Below are 12,685 nucleotides of genomic sequence, written 5' to 3' on the forward strand. Positions count from 1 at the left end.
GCCTGAATTTGTGACCATTTCTCTAATATTGACATTTTAAAATTATTTTCAGTATTTCACTAATATAGGGCATTGCTGCAGAGAATGTATTTGTCCAGAAATATTTGTCTTTATCTCTAGATATTTCCTAAACACAGAGTTCTAAAAGTGGTATTACAGAGTTAAGTAGGGTTAACAGACAATACACAGGATGCTCAGTTAAATATGAATTTTAGACCAGCAATGAATCATCTGTATGTCCCATGCAGTTTGCTAAATCTGGCCACTGGTATAAATCCAAAGGTATTAATATCTTGATACATTTTTCCAAACCACTTTCTAGAAAGATTGTGCTCATTTATATTTTCATTAGTGGGGCTTTTGTGCATCCTGATCAATAATAATACCTAAAATTAAAAAAAAACACACACAGCTTTACTAATTTCATAGGGAAAATGCTTTCCTTTTATCATGGTTGCATTGCTTTGTTTAGTAGGAAAGTTAAGCATTTTTTTCATTAGTTTCGTATTTGTTGTTCTGAATGGTCTCCAAACTGTTGATCTCATACCCCATCTGAAAAAAGTTTCATTCTCCATATATACATATTCACCTAAGCAGTCATGTCCTTATGTATGTAAATTATAAAACAGTCCCCAAAGCAGAGATTTTTAAAAGGACAGGCTAAAAAATAGTCCCAATATTTTCTTTGGACACACCCTAGAGATCACTTTGGGTCCCTGAGCGTGTGTGCCCTACCCTGGTCTTCTCATATTCTGTGCTTTTATTTTCTATTAGAATTTTGGTGCTTTCCTTATGTATTTAAATGACCCCTATGATTGGCCCTTTGCTTTATTGGCAGCATTTATTTTCCTCATGCTGCTTTTAAATGTCCTTCATGGGGCTTTTTGAGACGTGGAATTTAAAAGGATTGTAGTAGTAAACTCAGTCTTTCCTGTTTGGGTTCCTGGTTTCCTTTTTATCTTTAGAAAGGCCTTTCTCACACTCAGGTCAAGTAATACCTTTATCTTCCTCCAGTAGGTTTATGGTTTGATAATTAGCCTATGGTTCACTCTTATTCATCTGCAGTGCTTTTTAGTGTGCTGTGTGATCTTATGTTTGTAATTTATCCAAAAAGCTTAAAAAAAATTTTTTTTTAATTCAAAGGCAGTTGATAAGAGTTATTGGTTTTTGCAGGATTCATTGCAAAAACAGCTTGTGTTCAGATTTGTAGATCTCTTTCGGGGTTATTTATAATAGTTGGGGAAATGCCTTCCTTTGGAGCGATTTTTCTAAAAATTGTTGCATTCATAAATCTTTTAGAGTAATTGTGGCCATCAACAACCTATGAATGGTGTACTTTCCGGGGGTCAAAAGTTCATATAAACATTCCATAATAGCAGAGCTGGATGTTAATGTTTTGATTTTGCACAGAGACAGCCTGTCTATATTTAAGGTCTTGCAGACCTAGAGTCATTTTACAATCCGGGTGCACTCACATTCCATAGTTCAGTTTTATCTGTAAGGAAATAACATCTAAATCCGTGAATCACTGGTACTTTTTCTTTTCTTTTTTTTTTGTTGTTGATAGTATTACAGATCCACTGGTACTTTTCAGATTGGCACTTTTAGGTAGAAGCCTTTGCCACTCAGACGTGGTCTGTGGACCAGCAGTGTTGGCATCCCCTGGTAGCCGGTAAGAAAAACGGGGCAGAATATGGAACCCCTACCCTAGACCCACAGAACCATCACCAGGTGATTCTTACGGACATTAAAGTTTGAGAAGCACTACCTCAAACCAGAGCCTCGCTTGGATTATTTAAAAAAATAAATGGCATGTGGCTTAGAACTGGAATTGGAAGTAGTAAGGCAGCCTGAGGGACAGGCAGGCAGGCAGGCAGCCTTGCCCCTTCTCATTCACGATATCTGTGCATCCCTTGAATGTTTTCACTATTCTCGTTAGACAGCCTCAGTGACTGCTTTGTCCTACATTGGCCTGGCATGGTCCCACTCTGCCTTGTGACATCTCTGTCATTGGGATTCTTTCTCCAATAGAGTGGCATAAACAATAAGGAGGTTTATATGTCACTAAGAAGAAGTCCAGAGGATGAGGGGAGGGTGGTCCCAGGGTTAAATCGGTGGCTCTGGGATGACCTCAAGGGCTCTGGCTCTTCCCATCTTTCTGCCTCACCATCCTCAGGGTGGTGGTTTCCCTCAGACGTATCCCCTAACAGTTGCCGGATGGCTCCTGCAGTGCCAGGCAACACAGCCTCACACAGACACAGCCTTGTTCAGAGGTAGGACAAGTCTTTTTTAATTTTTCTTTAATTAGGAAGGGAAGTCCTTCTCTGAAACCCTCCCGCAGACTTCTCTGTGGTCCCAGTGGTCAGCATTTGTTCACATGTGCATACCCTAGCTGCAAGGAAAGCTGGGAAACAAGTATTGGTACTTTCATCCACCAGAGTGGGGGGGTGGCCTGTGTCAGAAAGGAACCATGATGAAGTGGGGGGAATGAATGGTCCTTAGGAAGACAGCTCAGAGCAACTGCCACACGTCCTTAAAGTTTGATTTTTTTTTTTTTTGGTTGACTGACAAATTCTTTTTATGTTTTCTCCCTGTGAGTATGTGTGAACTCAAATTCCTGAAGGAGAGAATCAGATTGGCTTAGCTCATAATTTTTGAGCTAAGTCCTCTAGGCCTACAAAGAAATGTTAAGTGCAAAAAAACAACATACAAACAAAAACTGAAACTAAAGGCTTTTTGAATTAGCTCCCTTTGGGTCAGGTTTCCATCTAAGAGCCAATCATCTGTGTCCAGAGGAGAAAGATTAAATGGTAGGAAATGTGGTTTTCTCTTGTTGCTATACATCAGGGATTGTGGATCTTATCAGGCACAGGTATTGGCATATGTAGTACCCAAGGAAAACGGGGGCTGCTGAAGAGGCAGTGGTTGGTGGTTAGAATGAAATAAACAGCAGATAGACTAGTCCTGGACCACCATCTGTATGGCGGGGGGTGGGGGGAGGATCCTCCTCTACTGGGTGTTGGGTTGGCAGGGCTGGACACAGAGTGGTTGGCAACTGCAAGTACTCTCTGGGGAGATAATTATAAATAGGTTGGACTCATCCTAAAGACCAAGTAGAGCAGACCTGCCCAGGACTCAGTGTTCCTGGGCTCTGAGTGAGTCTCCAGGGCTCTGGGGCCTGAAACAGGGCCCTCCCTTCCTCGGCAGCCAGCAGAAGGAGGAAGGGCAGGCTTCTGGCCTGGAAGGTATGTGTGGGGCTCTCTGAGCTGGGAAAATCCTCTGGGGCTTCCATGAGGAAAGCAACACAGGGCCTGGATTCCCTTGTTCCAGGAGCAGTAGCTCTTTCTGAATTCTGGGTCTGTCCTGGAAAGCTGGTGGAGTACCAGGAAGCTCCGTGTTAGGCTGTTGCGTAGGGAAAGTTTCCTGCAGCCCGAGAGAGCTGGGCCTGGCCTGCAGAGAAGCATCTGGAGGCCGCCCTGTGCTGTGGTACAGCACCACAGTGACCCTCGGGGTCACAGAGGGTCACAGAAGAGGAAGCTGAGGCCCAGGCCAGAAGGCTGAGGCTTCTCCGCTGTGATGGGAACAGAGCTGAGTTCCAGAAAGGGGCAGCCTCCTTCCCCACCCTGCCACCACCTCCTAGGCCTGCGGTGAGGTGTGCGATGATGCCCCGAGGGGGAATATGGCCGTTTCTGGTCAGGAGCCCCTGAGCCCCACCAGGTGGTCCTGAAGTTGAGAAAGGAGAGCGGTGCTTGTCAGTGACGCTGACGTGTGCCATAGGCCAGAAGGGTCTGGTGCCGCTATGACCACTTCCGGGAATGTGGCTGTCTGGAAGGAGTGTCACTGTTCTTCTACATCTGCTTGGCGTGGCTGGGTGGAGGCTGGGTAGGTGGATCCAGGGCCAGCATGGGTGGTAGAGCTGATACAGGGGCTATAGTCAACCAGCTTCCAGTGGGCCCTGCAGGGCTGGGGACACCTCTCTGGTGAGGGGGGGTGGACCCAGCTCATGCACAGTGGTGACTAGTGATATAGGTCCTGGGAGATGCCCAAGAGATACCAGAGCCAGTGAAGTCTCCAGATGGAGCCACTCTGTGTACTTCTCTAACAGCCCGGAACATACACTTCTCATCTTCTGCAGGCACCAGTCTGTCCTGCTGTCTAATGGCATTGGATGTGGGTCTGGGGGGGTCCTCGGTGAAGACCAGCAGCTTCAGCGGCTAGAGATGAAGTCTGGGGAAAGGCATGCAAACCCAGCAGCAGCAGGAGCGAGGGCAAATCAGGGCCGAGCCCAGCTCCAAGGGGAGGGAGAGAGGTTGGCAGAGAACCTCCAGAACCCCGGCCTCTGTGGGGTACATGGAGCAGGCTTGGCCCCAGCAGGAACCCAGCCTTTTCCCTGAGAGGTTGCAGGTGTCCTGGTCACTGTGCTTGGGCAGGTGGAAGAAACTGGCCAGGTGAGGAACGGGTTAAAAGGCCAGTGCTCTGCCACTTTGCTTTGGGCCAGCCTCTTTGTCCCTCTCTGGGACTCAGTTTCCTCAGTAGTAATGGCAGCTGGTTTGGCAATCTGTCTGCGGGAAAGGGCCAAGCATCCAACCCTGCAGTGTGTTGAGGGGCTCTATTGAGCGGCCTTCCTCCATTTAGACCTTCGGTTTCCTGGGTGAAAGCAGGTTAGGGAGCCTCTCTAGGTGCAGCTGCGCAGTGTCAGGGCTCAGCGCAGCCGGCACTGCAGGAACAGTGGAAAGGATGTCCCGACTGGACAGCCTCTGCCGGGCCTGGCCGGGCCGGGGAAGTGAGGCCCCGTCTAGGATGTGTGCTCACCTCTGACATCCTACTGGTCGGTTCAGGTACCCTCAGTTACCTTCATAACTAACCTTTCGAAAAGCAAAGAAAGACACCTAGGCCCGGTAGGACCCATGGCCACCGCCCTCATCAGTTCCACCACCTTGTCACAGATGGCGGCTTCTGCAGCTCCCAGCTCCGCAAACAAAGCCCAGGCAGTCCTTTCATTCTGGCCAAAGGAGCAAATCTGTTTACCATATTGAAAAGCCAGAGAGAGTTGCAAAACAGGTGGGAAGAAAAAGCTGTTGTTTGAATCATGAACTGTGAGCTTGGGTTTCTCATTTGTCTCTGTGTCTCCTTCTCCATCCAAGGCCTGGAACAAACGATGGGCCAGGTTATATGCATATTGAACATTTTCATTTTGAAAATTTAGTCAAAAGTTCATAGGAAACCCTTTTTGTCTTAAAAGAGAGAAGGGGAAATTTGGTGCCTATTTTTCAAGAATTAAAAAAAAGCAGAGCCTATTGTGAGCCCATTTCCAGTCTGTGTTTCTTGCCCTCCACCTATGACAGGTGTGGACTTGAGTGAGAGCTCAGAAAGCCTAAGTGTCAGCTCTTTCTTTCCTCTGTGCTTGGCTCCCAAGAACTGGGAGCTCTGGGCAGGGCTGGTAGGCGTGTGGGTGGGGTTCTTCGTGCCTGTGCAGTACTGGAAGAAGCCACTAGGTGGGAGTCAGGGACAAATTCTGGAAAGTGTAAATCCCAAGGAAGAAGGTATGGATGGACTTGGTGCAAGAAAACCCTTTTTTTTTTTTTCCCACTTGAAAAGATGGCACCTCATTAGTGAAACTGGTGGACAATGCACCTGGGTCAGCTGGCAAAGATAGTTCTTTCCCATTTTCCTTGGATAAAGGACAGGCCTGGGAGTCCCCCACTGTTTGTGGTTGGGGAGAGGACCCAGGAGAGCTGAGGGCTGAGGGCTGGTCCTGGGAGCTTAGACCTGACCTTCCATTGTCAAGGGCAACAAGGCCTGTTCACACCTCTTAATTTCAGTGCCTCTTGCTGGGGCACTATTAGGCTGGCGCTCTCCTTCCAGGAGGCACTCCTGACCCCACAGCTGCCAGACCTTGCCCTGGAGCAGCCTCTAATGTTGGGGGGGATTTCGAATACACTTTTCCTGGCACAGACCCCAGGTTGGGGGCCTTTGGCCACTGCTAATTTAGCAGTTTTGTTTTTCGTGAATTTTGGCTACCCCCTTCTGGCCCCGCCCCCCCTTCACCCTCCTTCTCCCGCAAAGTAATTTCTTCCCTACTAAATTCTAGAGATCTGGCTCCTTTCAGGCCTGACTTGAGGAGACTATTTCAGCCCCTAAGAACCAATGTTTATAAATGACCAAGAATGTGCAAACACTGGTGAAAGAGCAAATAAATCCTTCCCCACGCGATTTCCTGCTTCAGACCCCAGGGACCTGGTGGGGGATGTTGCCAGGTTAGCATAACTTGAGGTCTGAGCATGTAGACACCCAGCCACCCGAGGAGAAGGCCAGCCAGAGGCACACACCCCAGGGTCTTCTGCCCTCTCAGGCACCCCTGGTAGGCAGGCAGGCGGGCTCCGCGGAATTCCTGCTTCCAGGCAAACTTGCTCAGTAGCCTGTGATTCAAGGAACTTTGAAAGGTTTTCCTACTCAGCTAAGATCCTGAGACCAGCAGTGTGAGCAGCACCTGAGAGCTTGCTAGTGATGCACGGTCTCAACCTACTGGGTTAGACTCTGAACTCTTACAAGAACTCCCTCCGGCCCAGGCGGTTCATGGTAGGCAGGGACGCACTGTCCTCCTGGCCCAGGGGTCCGCCGTCTAGGGCCTGCCTTCGGCCCGCTGCCTCGTTCTTACGCCCCATGAGCTAAGAATGATTTTTACATGTTTGGATGATTGAGAGAAGTCCCAAGAAGAATATATTGTGATGTAAAAATGATATAAAATTCCATTTTCAGGGTCCACGAATAAAATGTTACTGGGACACAGCCACGCTCGTTGGCTTACGTGTTGTCTGTGGCTGCTTTTGCACTGCAATTGGTAGTTGAGTGTGACAGAGACCATATGGCCCACCAAGTCCAAAACATTTGCCATCTGGCTCTTTATAGGGAAACTGTGCTGACCCTTGTCCTGCCCCATGTGCTGTGCACTGTGGGGACCTCGGGCTGCAGCGGCCAGGATGTTATTTTACGAGCAGGGCTTGGCTGTCAGCCCAAAGGAGCAGGGTCCTGAGCTCGCCCCTGTCAACCTCCTCTTCTCCCCTCTCCGCTTCGGCACGGCCGGCTCACCGTGCAGCACACCTGCTGGGAGACTTACCTGAGTCCTGGCCCCTGTCACCAGGGCTCAGAGGACAAGGCTCAGAGCTGAGCTGGAGCTCAGGATTCAGGTGATAGGTCGGCAGAATGGCAGGTGACCCCACAAGACCCCTTTCAGTCCACGTTCTGCCTGATAAGATACTGCTGACTCCTGGCAGCCGCAGGAGGAGCAAAACCTCACAAGCCCCACCCCCACTCATTCCCACACATACCTGGGATTCCAGCCGGGAAGGTGGCTGTCCTGGGGTGCCCTCTAGGCCCTGAGGTGAGGAGGAGGGGAAGCTCCACGAGTGGTAAGAGTGGTACCCAGGCTCCTGCCTGTTTCCGTAGCTGGCACCTCATGTTTCAGGCAATAATGAGGGGAGCCCGTGCCAGTGAGTGAATTGCTTTGGGGAAGGACCTGAGGGCTGTCAGGGTCACTGCAATGACCCCTATTTGTGTGCCCTGTGTGGTTCCCAGAATTTCTCTCTTCGCAGATGGGTCCAGGGACTGAGACTTGACCTCGAAGAGGCAGCATAGTGGAAGCAGAAACTCCACCCCTCCTTCATAGGGGCAGCCTAAACCTTTCAGAGTAACCACATAGGCCAACTACAGCCCAGGCTTCCAATCTTTTGGGAGTCATGGATCATTTTCTGATGAAAACTTTATTTTCAGAGACATAGTGACTTATCCATACAAATACTAGTGGCCTATCTGATCCCCAAAGCCCCTCTATGAACCGCTGTGAGGTGCCTAGGGTGGGGGGGGTGGCCTTCTGAGTGAGGTGGGGAGACCAGGGCTTGACTCGTTGGCACAATGATGGGGTCACATCTGGGCCAGCTGCCACCTGGGGGATAGTGCGTGCAAAGGAGCCTGCTGCTCCTGTATCCACCACATCTCAGCCACCAACCACATATACACACACACACACACACACACACACACACACACACACATGCCCTGCTCCTAGCTCTTTGGGAATGTTGTTTTGTGGATTTTTGGGTTGAATTACAAAGAAATAAAATATACTTTGGTGTTTTTAAAAAGTGGGGAGCTGAGGTAAGAATTGCTCCTTGAGGATACCATAAAAATATGTCAGGAATTTAGCTGCAACTTGTCTGGATCCCTCCCTCTGCCCCTCCCTCCCTCTCCACCTCCCTCCTGCCTCTCCTTTCCCAGTCTCCTCCCCACAACCAGTTCATCACACAGGAGTTGAGCTAATGGGTGAAATTGGCCTTGTCCTTTCCTCTTTGAGTCGAGCATCTTTAGTCTGGAACAACAGAACTTAAGACTTGTTTCCTCCAAGTAGAACTTTAGTCCTTTCTTGCCAGTCTTACCATTTGAGCCTCATTCTTTCATTCAAAAAACCGTGTCCGTTCTTACCGTGTAGCAAGAATTGTGTGAGGCATGGGAGTTAGAGCAGCGAATCAGGGCTCAGACACATGGCCTCAGTCTGGTAAAGAGGGCAGATATATAAACTGTCGGCTGTGCGGCAGGTGGTGGAGCGGGGATGGTGAGCAGGCAGCTCCCCACGGGCAGGTGGGAGTTGTTGCCAAGGTCCCCTCTTTCCTCCATCCCCTCTTTCCTCCTCTCATACCAAAACCTATGAGGAACACCACGCCTCCCTCCAAAGGGGCGGGGGCTGGGACTGTGCCCTACTTCTCTGTCGAGCCCCCAAATCAACTCCTAGACCTCTTCCTCCCTGGAGCCCCAGAAACACCTTTACCACATACCATGTGGTCATTCCTTATTCTCCCAGGGCAGGAAGTCAGTTTCATTTGCCTTGGATGCTGGGCAAATGTCTTCATTTGACTTCCTTAGGCTTTTAGAGAGAAAAAAATTAAAAAGGCCTGCCTAACACGGCCGGTGTTGCTCAGCGGTTGAGCATCAACCTATGAACCAGGACGGTGGCCGGCAAACTCATTAGTTAGTCAACAGAGCCAAATATCAACAGTATGATTGAAATTTCTTTTGAGAGCCAAATTTTTTTAAACTTAAACTATATAGGTAGGTACATTGTTATTAACTTAATTAGGGTACTCCTAAGCTGGCCTTTGCTAAAAACTCAAGGGGCCAAAGAGCCGTATGTGGCTCGCGAGCCGCAGTTTGCCGACCACTGAACCAGGAGGTCTCGGTTCCATTCCCGGTCTGGGCACGTGCCCAGGTTGCAGGTTTGATCCCCAGAATGGAGCATACAGGAGGCAGCCGATCAGTGATTCTCTCTCATCATTGATGTTTCTCTCTCTCTCTCTCTCTCTCTCGCCCTCTCCCTTCCTCTCTGAAATAAATAAAAAAATATTTTTAAAAAAGAAGGCCTGCCTACCCCTGCAGCCTTAGAGATGGTCTTCATTAACACATCCTATCACAGTTCTGGGCAGGGAACCGCGCCTGGGTGGGGCCCCGGCTGAGCTCTGGAACTGGGCCAGAGGTGAGAAGGGAGGAGAGCCCAGGGCATGGGCAGCAGAGCCTGCTTTTCCTTTCTGGCCCCGGATCGGGGTGTGTCTGCAGGAATGTACTCCTCCCTTCGTGCCAGCTGCTGGCCACAGCTCTCCTGCCTCCCTGTGATCTGTGGGCTGAGCCAGCCTCAGGGATCAGGCTGCAGGATACGTTTCTGCTTCATCCCCAGGCCCTGCTTTTGGGCCCCGGTGAATGCTGATGCTGCTCTGAGAGGCACCTCGACACCCAGAAAAGCCTGGAAGCTCCTGGTGACGCGCAGGGCGCCAGAGGGCCCGCAGTCACAAGATGCCCGTCTGCAAGTCATTTGCGCGGCAGAGCTCAGAGCCCTTTCATGTAACCGCAGTTCCCGCTGCCCCCACATCAAAGATCGCTTTCATAACCAGTCATCGGCAAAGGTTGCATGTCAAGGGCGGGGCCGGGAGGAAAGCTGTTGGAGGGGAGCTCTCCGAGGAGACGGCAGCGTGCGGTGGGGGCAGCGTCTGGGGAGTGTGGAGAGGCCCCTGGAAAGCCAGCATGGGACCTGCCAATAGGAAAACAGACGAAGCTCCCTGTCTGCCAGGACGGCCGGCCTTCCTTCCGAGGCTCCTACCCAGAGCTCTCCTCTCCTCTCCTGGACTCACACGCCTGGGCCTTACCCTTCCTCCCACCCTGGCTGGTGGGGAGGCGAGTCCGGAGTGGCACGGACCAGTGAGGCAGGCCTGGGACTGGACGGAAGCTGTACCACCCCCACCCCCCCACCCCTAACCTGGTTCAGAACTCGACCGCAGGGAGCCCAGCCGTGGCTGGCAGCAGCTGGGAGCCCGACTCCCCCAAGTGGCAGAGGGCTCTGAGGTTACAGCAGTTGGTCTCCAGGGGCCAGTGTCACCAGCGCCAAGGATAGCAGACACCCAGGAGGGCCGGGAGCCCAGACGGGAGCTGGTTCCGAATCTGCTCTTTTTTTGGAAACGATAGGCTTTCCTCGGGGCACAGCCAGGACCAGGGGTAGGCGTGGGCGTCGGGGTGGGGGTCAGCTGTGTGTGGGAACCAGCAGCTCCTCCAAGAGCAGCGCTTATTTATAGTCTTCTCCCGGGTCCCAAATAAACCGAGAGCAGCTGGGAGCCTGTGGGTAAAGGCAGAGAGCAGCAGAGACAGGAAATCAGGGTCTCTCCATAATGAGTTCCAGCCACTGCAGAGCGGGGCAGCCAGACGAGGAATTTTCTTCAGGACTGTTTCCCTCTGGCAGGCTCTGGTATTATCACCAAAAGAATGTTTCTCTCTCTGTGTGTGTGTGTGTGTGTGTGTGTGTGTGTGTGTGTGTGTGAGAGAGACTCCTGTACGAGTCTGTCTCTCTCTCCCCCTACCTTTGTGTTAGGTCTGCTCTCCGCGGGCTCTGCATCTCAGCGCTGGTGCCCGCGCGCGTCTGTGGGGGCGGCGGGGGCGGATCCGCTGCAGCCGGGCCGGGCTGAGCCCTGATGTATCTGAAACTGTTTAGGCAAAGGCTGGAGGGCGCAGGCCAGGGATGTGGGGAAACTTGAACACAGCTTGACGTTCCCGAGGGGGAGGGGCAGAGACAAGGAGGAGGAGAAAACTTGGTCTCTGGCCAGAAAAAGGGCTTTTCAACCAAGGAGTCCAGCTGCTGACATGGGTGCCCAGCATGGATGGGGACATTGATGTGTACAAGCACTTTGCGTGGCTGAAGAGGGTAAGTGAATGGCTGCTTTGTGTGAGTCTCCGTGGAGATGAGTGAGGGGAGAGACCCTTTGGGGGGGGGGCGGGGGGGGGGGGGGGGGGGTTGTGTGTTGAGGGGGAAGGGATGTATCCTGCAAAGCTCTGTGTGGCCAAGTCCTTCATGAGAATCTAATTATAGACAGCGGGGAGAAGCAGCCAGCTGTCTTTGTTTCTCCTCTGACATGCTGGTGACTGTGCCCCCGTCCCAAAGGCCAGAGTGGATGAGGAAAGTCAGCTGCTTTAGCTTTGGCACTCGCCCCTTCGGAGCCTCCACACACCGTGCCCGGAAAAGGCGGCCACCGCGTCTGCTTCTTGGTTTGAGGGCACCGGCCGGAGGCTGCTGCTGTAGGATGCACTGAATTGAGAGGTTGTTAAGCTTCTTCCCAGCCCCGATGTTATCCAGCGTGGAGAGACGTGAGCTGTCAGTCGAAAGCGGCTGTGTTTCCGGAGGCAGGCTCTCTGGGGAGTTCTCTGCTGAATGCTCTGGAGCCCCAGGGTTTGGGCTGCCAGTTGTTCTTGCCCTTTGTTGAGGGGATGAGCGCGAGTGAGTGAGCGGTGTGAGCGGGGAATGAATGGGCACTGGGTGCTGGAGTAGCACCTGTACTCCCGGAACTCGGGCTCTTCCCTCGTTTGGGACCCCCCTCAGAACTGGCTGAGAGGGCTATCCATTTCTTTTCACACTGAGGCGGAATGTTTTGCAGAGGCGGGAAGGGCAGAAGCAGCTGACAGATAAGAGATCTGATCTTATAACCGGGGAGGAGCAGGAGGGACGGGAAGTAACCAGCTCCGAAGGCTCCGGCCCAAACGCCCCAACACTGTGCCTGTTGGCTTTCGCGTGCACCCTCCGCATGGCGCACTTAGCAAATATTTGAGGTCCTGGTACTGGGAGTCCAGGGGTGAGCACAGTAGAACCAGTCTCTGCTCTGGGGGATCTTCCCCTAGCGCAGGAGATGGAGGGTAAGCAGTCCCCGTCAACAGACCCCAGTTGCTAATGGCTAAGTGCGGTGTGAGGAGGAGCAGGAGGCCCAGGAGGGCTACTGAAGATGGAGCAGGAGCCTTCGGGGAGTCCTCTTTAAGGAAATAACACTCACTGAAACCTGAGAGAGAAGTAGGAGTGAGTCAAGTGAAAAACAGGACGAAGAACATTCCATGCAAAGGGCATATAGCATGTGCAAATGTCAGAAGGCAAGAGAGAGCCGGGCGGGTTTCTCGGGCGAGAGAAAGCCAGGGTGGCTGAGCTCGGTGACCGTGGGGAGAGGCAGGCGGATGCCAGGTCACACAGGACAGCGCAGGCCGCAGTGAGGGCTGTGGCTGGGCGGTTTGTGTAAAGGGACTTGTGGCAGAGATGTGACATGGGATACACTGGGGGATCCAGTTTGTATTTTAAGAAAACGACTCCAGCTATGATGTGGTGTATGGTAAGCAG

General features: G+C 51.7%; 2 protein-coding genes across 2 annotated transcripts in view; both read left to right on the forward strand.

Annotated features, from left to right (window-relative positions):
* The window catches only part of LOC129151310 (liprin-beta-2-like), a 47,120-nt gene extending 45,508 nt beyond the window's left edge, over positions 1-1,612 (forward strand). The window contains exon 4 of the mRNA XM_054725680.1: positions 1,568-1,612. Within this exon, the coding sequence (XP_054581655.1) occupies positions 1,568-1,612 (45 nt within the window). The remainder of the gene's footprint in view (positions 1-1,567) is intronic.
* Positions 1,613-11,062: 9,450 nt separating this feature from the next.
* The window catches only part of LOC103294656 (liprin-beta-2), a 77,233-nt gene continuing 75,610 nt past the window's right edge, over positions 11,063-12,685 (forward strand). Inside the window, exon 1 of the mRNA XM_028159909.2 lies at positions 11,063-11,233. Coding sequence (XP_028015710.2) covers positions 11,186-11,233 — 48 coding nt within the window. The 5' untranslated portion in view covers positions 11,063-11,185. The remainder of the gene's footprint in view (positions 11,234-12,685) is intronic.

This window comes from Eptesicus fuscus, chromosome 13, assembly GCF_027574615.1.
Source record: "Eptesicus fuscus isolate TK198812 chromosome 13, DD_ASM_mEF_20220401, whole genome shotgun sequence".
Taxonomy (NCBI): Eukaryota; Metazoa; Chordata; class Mammalia; order Chiroptera; family Vespertilionidae; genus Eptesicus; species Eptesicus fuscus.